The sequence below is a fragment of the Gossypium hirsutum genome, chromosome D13 (assembly GCF_007990345.1).
Source record: "Gossypium hirsutum isolate 1008001.06 chromosome D13, Gossypium_hirsutum_v2.1, whole genome shotgun sequence".
Classification (NCBI taxonomy): domain Eukaryota; kingdom Viridiplantae; phylum Streptophyta; class Magnoliopsida; order Malvales; family Malvaceae; genus Gossypium; species Gossypium hirsutum.
The window spans coordinates 10,734,488-10,742,943 of NC_053449.1; the positions used below are offsets into that span (position 1 = coordinate 10,734,488).

The window sequence follows — 8,456 nt, forward strand, 5'->3', positions numbered from 1 at the left end:
ATACATGCATATATAACAAAATTTGAAATTTAAAGGCATAAAAAGTAAATAATAATGATACAAGATTAATGATGCCACATAATAGTATTAATAATATTAAAATAATTAATTTAATAAAAAACAAATAGAGGATTAAATAGCATCAATAATCGAAGACCAATGAATTTAAAACAAAGAGTATAAAAAAATATAAGGCAAAATAAAATGTAAATAAATTTGAAAATAATGAATTTGAAAATGAATAATAAGGGAAAAAGAGATTTGAAATCAACAATATACAAATCAATAAATAAATTATACACCGATCAACAAAATAAGAACAAACCACAGAAAATAAGAACGCAAGAGAGAGAGATATTTGAATGAATACTCTTAAGAATTATTATTACTCCCAAATCAAATGTTTTACAATGAAAGGAGAGGCCTCTATTTATAGTTGAGCCTCCCCAAATCCAACTGTATAGATCAATTACATCAACGGCTAAGATTAAAGGGTATCTACAAATTAAATCTCTAAGATTACAAAATCATATCTTCTAAGAATGCATATCATATCTAAGATTGCATATCATATCTAAGATTGTATATCCTTGAAGATTATGTTTCCATAAACTTGTAGATGGACCTTCAACCTTTTCAAGGAATGGGTCATTCCGATCGGGCCAAATAATATAATTTTGTACTGGACTTGGACTTTGTTTTATTATTTTGGGTTTATTATTTTTTTGTGAGCCCGGGCTAAATTGGCCTATTACAACCACCTTCGGTGCTGATGGATAAGACACATTACTTGATTATACTGAAATGCCACTAAGTTTTTCTTCCTCGTACTAATGTTTAAGTTTTATAAAGCATCATTTTTTGATGAGAAGAACTCATTGTCGTATCCGCATCGCTACTGTCAACTGCAACCATATTTATGTTGCATTACTTGACATCATATCCTTTGTAAACTTGAAACCCTAGTTACACTTTAACCTCAGATCGTATAATTACATTCAATTGGGACCTTGAGTTGCAACGCGATCCGGCTTCGCTGGTGATAGCTCTATACTCACATGGCAAAGAAAGGAAAATGCGTCATATAAGGCACTTTTTCACTGCCACATTAGTGAAAACACGCCCTGTAAGACACTTTTTTATTCTCTCTCCTGAAAACATGTTCTACAGGCTGCGTCTTCACTGATGTGGCAGTGAAAAGGCACCCTGTATGATGCATTTCCTTTCTTTCTCCAAAAACAACGTATATCTGTAAATTTCAGAGAAATCCACATACTTTCTCAAATCTTTTTTTTCAGCATATTCTATTAAATTAATCTTTTAAAAAATAATTTTAAATAATATTCTTCATATATTATTGAAAAACATTCAATATTAATATTTTAATAATAAATATTTATTACAATTATAAATATATTAATAATAAATGTTTTGTAGTATAAAGGTTATCATATGTCATAAGTATATGTACTCTTCACAAATTTAGAATTTAGTCCCTATACTTTTATTTTCTAGAATTTAGTCCCTTTACTTTTCAAATTTGAAAATCAAGTCCAATTGTTAACATTGTTCAATTTTTTTTGTCAATGTTTTTGATGTCACATTTTTAAACAAAAAATACTCACTTGGTAGTCATGTAACTAAAAAATGACTTTATAATTAACCTGAATTTAATAAATTATTTTAATAGTGCTAACAGCTGAACTTGAATTTTGATATCTAAAAAATAGGACTAAATTCCCGAAAATAAAAGTACATGGACTAAATTTCAAATTTACGAATAGTACAACAACTTATGCCATACTTTAACCTAGTATAAAATATAATATGAAATATTTACATGTCAAAGTTAATATAATTTTGTAATATCTAAAACGCAAAAATAAAATAAATTTTTTGTCAAAAATATTTAAACATAATATGAATATATGGATCAACAACTCCTTAAACTTTAAAATATTTTAATTTAAAATATTTTAATTGAATCCCTAAAGTATTGAGATTTAAAAAACCATATCATTACATTAACTTAACCACTAATTTAGATGTTGAATACTAGTTTGAATTTGATATAGAGCATATTTAGAATACATGCAACAAATTATAAACATGTTAAACTTTTGAACATTAATATCATTATAGGTTCTTATCATATTTTCTCTTTTTGATACAATACCTAAAACTACTCATAACCCCTCCCCAACCCTTAAATAGGAGGATAATATGCTTCAATGCACTCAAACCCATGCCCTCCTTCACTGGCTATCAAGCTAAGACTTAATTGGCAAACACGTGTAAACGTATCATATAAACATGTTGGATATGAAAAACAAATGGTATAAAAAAATTTAGAAGGGTCATTTTCTTAAAATTTAGAATGGTATAAAATAAACTTAATTAAACAATGAAAAGATAAGAAAATCTCAAATGAATATTTGTTTCATTGAAAACAACTTTTATGAAATATTTTCATGAAATATGCTAAACAACAGAAAATATTTTATACAAATTCATCCAAACACCAAAAAATATTAATTTTTATAGAAAATTCATTTTCCAAAAACTATTTTCAGTAAAACAAATAAAGCTTGGATGGATCAAACTCAACTCAATAATAACCTAATTGAATTCCAGTCGGTATTAACATATCTATAGTTCGCAGAATAATGACTTGTGACCAGAAATTTTATTTTATCTAACTTTGATCTCATCAATCCTTATATTTAAATGGTATTTGAGATTTAGTCAAAAGTTAAAAACTAAAATATTTATATTTAATGAATTAATAGTGTATAAGTTAATAACACAATTTTTTTAAAATGTAAACTATAAAAATAGTCATTTTTATTTGTTTCAGATTACATTTTAGTTACTTATGTTTAAAATGCATTACACCAAAACAGGTTTTTAGCGGCGTTTTTTAAGGCCTTATGTTACATTTTTATTTTTCAAGTTTTTTTTCGAAAGCGCCACAAAAAATGCCGCTATTGTCAACGCCGCTAACGTTTATGGCGTTTATAGTAACAAACGCCGCTAAAGAACACAAACGCTGCTAAATGTCATGTCCTTTAGCGGCGTCTATCTCACAAATGCCGCTAAAGGTCATGTTCTTTAACGGCGCTTTTCTCACAAACGCCGCTAAAGTTCATGTTCTTTAGCGGTGCTTCTCTCACAAACGCTGCTAAAGTTCATGTTCTTTAGCGGTGCTTCTCTCACAAACGCCGCTATTGTTTGATGACCTTTAGCGATGACGCTTTTCCTAAAAATGCCACTAATTTTAGGATTTTTACAAAATTAAATTTTCATATCTTCAACCATCCTGTAGTAACAAATCAAAAGCAACCCAATCTAAACCAGCCAAAAGCAATAAATCTATATAATATTTTAAATTAAACGAATAAAATAATATTAATATCAATAAATAAAATATAATTCATATTATTTTTACAAAAATGTTAAAAGTTAAAATGATAAAAATATTTATATAGTACATTATGACGGTGGATGTTACGATTGATGAAACATCTTCATCGTATTCTAAAGCTGCTGTTGGAGTTCATCGTACTTTCTGCTCTGCTTTGCTTCCCTCGCTGCCGCCTCTGCTTCCCTCGCTGCTGCCTCTGCTTTAAGTTGTAGCGGAGTTCTTCATATTTCTTTTGAACCTCAATTGTGGTCACTTGCATCTGAGCCATCTGGTCTTTTAACCTCTGAACTTCAGCTTGAGACTGACTCGCCGAAGGCATGTATTGCCGTGAGCTGGATCCAAAATATTGGATTGGGTTAATAAAAGATCCTTGAAATCTAACCCGACCATACCTTTCAGGACCCAAAACTTTAGCAATAATCTGGTTATCAATGTCTTCAAGATGAACAGAACTCTCACTGGAAGCAATCGCTTCGTACTCCGCCTTTTTATCCTTTAGTTTTTCCTAATAAATAAATCACATAGTTAGGAATGCAATATATATTAAAAAAAATGCAACATAACTTAACAATAGTCGCATTGCAAGCAATGAATTAAACCATTAGAAAATAAACACTATAAATAACTAAAATAAGTCAAATCGTATTAAGTAAACGTACCATAATTTCTGCAGCTTCAGGAGTCATAGGAGATCCATCTTTCTTCCTATGTGTAATTTCAAAAAGTTGAAGGCGTCCAACTTTTTGACCGGACGACAGTTCCTTCAATATAGTAGTAAAAATATTATTTAATGGAAAGTTTTACATATTTGACAGTATTAAAAAATTAAAAATACCTCCGCCTCAGCTACACATGCAAAACTTTTCGACCCGGCTATGTGAGTGAATTTTTGTTTCTGCTTGCTGCTTTTCCCAACTCGTTCACGATCCTACGTTATGAAATTTTTAGTACGTAAATAGTAAATACTATAAACCAAAATAATTACAAGAGTTTGAAAGTACGTCATACCTCACCTTTCTTTGATTGCCAAAATCTAACCGCTTCTTCCCATTGGTACCTCAGCATATCCGGCGGGACATTTTTCAATTTCTCTTCGAGGGTTGTTTTTGTCTTATAATAATATTTCTTTAAAGTACTTTTATGGTCTCTCCATCTTTTTCCCAATGCCTTCTTTACATAAGTATCCGAGACCTCTAAAACAAACCTCGCCTACAAAAAACACAAGTTAAGAAAGTAAATATAAATGAAAATTAAACCTAAGTATTACAGATGACATTAACGTTTTGTTACCTTAATATTACCGAGGGCTTGGTTTCTGTTACTATCGGGCATTTTATGCCATGACTCGTAGTTGATAGGCAACATATTCGCATTTCGTGCTAAAATGCCCAAGTATCCTGCTAAAAGTCGAGCTTCTGATCCAACAAGTTGACCAAAACTGTTTCGTCCAACTTTGACACGCTCGACTGGATCTAACTCGTATAAATCTCTAAGTAGCGTACGTCCCCGACCTTTGCGCGTCCCACTATTTTCGGCTGAAAAATGGTATATTATAATATAAGAATTTGAAAAATAAATCAATTATAAGTCAACACACATGTAAATTAAATGTAAAATTACTTTGAACTTCTGTAGGATCCTCAAGTGTATTCGGAACATTCGAAGATCCAATAGCTGTCCGTTGTTCACTATTTGTTTCTGCCGAGTTTGGAGCATTTTGAACAATGCTTACATCTCGCATTTTTATTCTAGGCATTTTATCTGTAATACACATAAAATAGTTGAAAAGTTAGTAACTAATTACAACAATAACAGCACATATAAAGTAGTTGAAATAAAACAACACATATAAAATAGTTGAAAAATTATGTATTATGTACGTTATTAATTATTGTATTTAATTTGTAAGTTATGGAATGATATATTTTACATGATTAAGTTATGTAAATAATATGAGTTATTAAGTTATGCATATATATAACTTATTAAGTTATGTAAGTTATTATGTGAGTTATGATATAACATGTAAGTTATGTATTATATAAGCTATGTAAGTTGTGTATTATGTTATTTATGTACTATGTAAGTTATGTGTATTATGTATTATGTATGTTATGCATAATATTAATTAAGCTGTGTAATATGTATTATGTACGTTATGTATAATATTAATTAAGTTGTGTATAATGTAAGAAATGTATTATGTATGTTATGTATAAAATTAATTAAGTTGTGTATTATGTATGTTATGTATAATATTAATTAAGTTGTGTATTATGTATTATGTATTATGTACGCTATATATAATATTAATTAAGTTGTGCATTATGTATTATGTACGCTATGTATAATATTAATTAAGTTGTGTATTATGTATTATGTACTTTATGTATAATATTAATTAAGTTGTGTATTATGTAAGTTATGTAAGAAATGTATTATATAAGTTGTGTATAATGTTAGTTATCAAAGTTATGTACTATGTAATTAATTATTTAAGTTGTGTAAGTTGTGTATTATGTAAGTTATTATGTTATTATGTAAGTTATGTAAGTTTATATATGATTTTATATATAAGTTATGTAAGTTATGCAAGTTTATATATAAGTTTATATATGTGTAAATGTGATTATGAATCAGTTTCCATGCAATTACGAGTCATAATTAGAGCATTAGAATATAAGATACAAACCAGAAAATGAAAGAGCAACCAAACATTATATTTAAACCCAACATTATAGAGTTCGGTCTCTAGACATGGTTGATTAAACCGCAAATAGGAAGAGTCCTGATTCCTTTAACCCAAAACAAATAGAAAGACAAAACAAGGTTTAGAATATGCTTTAAAATCATTTTTAAAATCGAAAATAACTTACTTTAGGGAATTTGCAATCAAAGATTTTCTGTATAAAAGCCTGACAAAAGCTAAAACCAATATTTAGAATTAAATAAAACCAAAGAATCTTTGGATTTTTCCAATCAAACTTCAAAAATCAATAAAAAAAAACAGAAGCACACGGGAGAAAAAAAAAGGTTTCCACTAGATGATTCTACAATCAAATAAAGGATGATATGGAACAATTTCCAAACCAATAATAACAAACCTACTAAACAGAGAGGAACTGTAGAAGATGGAAGAAAAACCAAAGATAAAATTTGGTATGGTAAAATGAAGATTAAAGGGATTTAATTAAAGAGTTTTATTCTATTATTAAATAAATTAATTTAATCATTATATTATTAAAAGAATTAAATAAGTCTAAATTATAATAGAATTAACTTTTACTTTATAATAAATATCTTGAAAACTTTGTGGTGCAAGTGAACATCATAGTCCAACAAGTGCTCGGAGCAAAACAGAAAGTAGTACAAAATCCAACTTAAGGATTGGAGAATTCTCCAATCGATAGAAAAAGGCATACCTGGGATCAGAATTTCGCAGCTTTGAAAGCTCAATTCGACCTTTGCTTCGGTTCAGTTGTAGCTGGACTTCTCCTCTGCTTCTTTCTCTTTGTATTTCATGCGTATCCACATACAAATAGCAGCATTTTAAAACAGTTAAGCAGAAAGGAAAAAAGAAGAATAACGATCGGGAAAAATCCCAAATTTGACAGAACAAGAACCCTAAATGCAGATCGACAATCGATAGAAGAAGGCTTACCTGGGATACAAATTTCGCAGCTTTGATAGATCGAATCAACCCTTACTTCGTTTCTGAGTTCTCCCCTGGATCTTTTTCTTTGTATTTTTTCCCCTTTCGATTCAAGCTTTCCTCTGCGTTTTCTTCCCAAATTTCCTTCTTTCTCAGACAGTAAAAGGCATTTATCACTTAAAACTGATAAGTTTAATACCGTGTAAAGAAACGATGCCGTTTAGAGAAATTTTAAGATATATTTGCGGCGTTTAAGGCAAAAACGCTGCTATTGCATCCGATATTTGCGGCGTTTTAATAAAAAATGCCATCAAAATAAAGTACTGAACAAAAAACGGTGTCGTTTTACTAAACTTTAATGCATATTTCCGGTATTTCTAGAAAAAACGCTAGTATAAATTCATTTCATGAAGCGAAACGGTGCGGCATTGGCAAACAATAATTCACTCTTGCGGCGCTTTCCTAAAAAACGCCACTAGAAGATTTTATTCCAGTAGAGAAACGGCACTGTATTGGCAAACATTAATTCACTCTTGCGGCGTTTTCCTAAAAATCGCCACTAGAAGATTTTATTCCAGTAGAGAAACGGTGCCGAATTGGAAAACATTAATTCACTCTTGCGGCGTTTTCCTAAAAAACGCCACTATAAGATTTTATTCCAGTACAGAAACGGCGCCACTTTGGCAAATTTTAATAAATATTTGCGGCGTTTTTACCAAAAACGCCACAAAATTTTTCATTCCTCAAGATAAAAGGCATCGTTTTGACAAATTTTAAAACATAATAACGGCATTTTCCAGAAAAACGCCACTAAAAAAATTAAATTCCTCAACTTAAACGACGCCATATAAAAAAATTTGAATGTATATTTGCGGCGTTTTTAGAAATAAACGCCGCTAATGTTACCTATTCCGGCGTTTACATAAGAAACGCCACTAATAAATCAAATTCTTGTAATGAAACGGCACCATTTTGGAAAATTCTAATACAAATTAGCGGCGTTTTTGCTATAAACGCCGTCAAACCTCACATATTTTACATTTTTTATATTCAAATTATTATATATTGCATATCAATTTTAAATTAATAATCTTTACAATTTATTATTATCTCTTTTACAATTATATAAAGAACTTATTTAATATATAAATTAAAAAGTACTAATTAGTCTAAATCTTAAACCCTAACACGACCTCAAATCCCTAACCCCTAACCCCTAAACTTTATTTAATATATAAATTAAAAAATACTAATTAATCAAAACCCTAAAACCTAAACTCGACCCAAATCCCTAACCCCTAACCCTAAACTTTACTTAATATATAAATTAAAAAATACTAATTAATCTAAACCCTAAACCATAACCTAATCCTAAATCCC

The 8,456-nt window shown here is 29.5% G+C and overlaps 1 protein-coding gene across 2 annotated transcripts; it reads right to left on the reverse strand.

The window, feature by feature from the left end:
• Positions 1–4,082: 4,082 nt before the first annotated feature.
• On the reverse strand, positions 4,083–7,278 carry LOC107918900 (uncharacterized). Of its 2 annotated transcripts, none has more exons than XM_041110240.1 (6): positions 7,086–7,246; positions 6,847–6,933; positions 5,045–5,185; positions 4,715–4,959; positions 4,438–4,633; positions 4,083–4,352 (listed from the first exon to the last, which is right to left on the reverse strand). In XM_041110240.1, exons 3-6 carry the CDS (start codon positions 5,178–5,180, stop codon positions 4,345–4,347), a joined length of 585 nt encoding a protein of 194 aa, XP_040966174.1. In that variant the 5' UTR covers positions 5,181–5,185; positions 6,847–6,933; positions 7,086–7,246; the 3' UTR covers positions 4,083–4,344. The 2 variants fall into 2 exon arrangements, with proteins under 2 accessions (XP_040966174.1, XP_040966173.1); XM_041110239.1 differs by having other exon boundaries at positions 4,084–4,352; positions 4,433–4,633; positions 7,086–7,278.
• Positions 7,279–8,456: the final 1,178 nt, after the last annotated feature.

Bases quoted from the DNA above. Each gene is read 5' to 3' on its own strand.
- LOC107918900 (XM_041110239.1), bottom strand. From the start codon at position 5,180: ATGCCTAGAATAAAAATGCGAGATGTAAGCATTGTTCAAAATGCTCCA. The intron at 4,634-4,714 runs GTAACAAAACGT...TGTTTTTTGTAG, and splicing joins AAGCCCTCGGTAATATTAAG to GCGAGGTTTGTTTTAGAGGT. The intron at 4,353-4,432 runs GTATGACGTACT...TTCATAACGTAG, and splicing joins GGCAATCAAAGAAAGGTGAG to GATCGTGAACGAGTTGGGAA.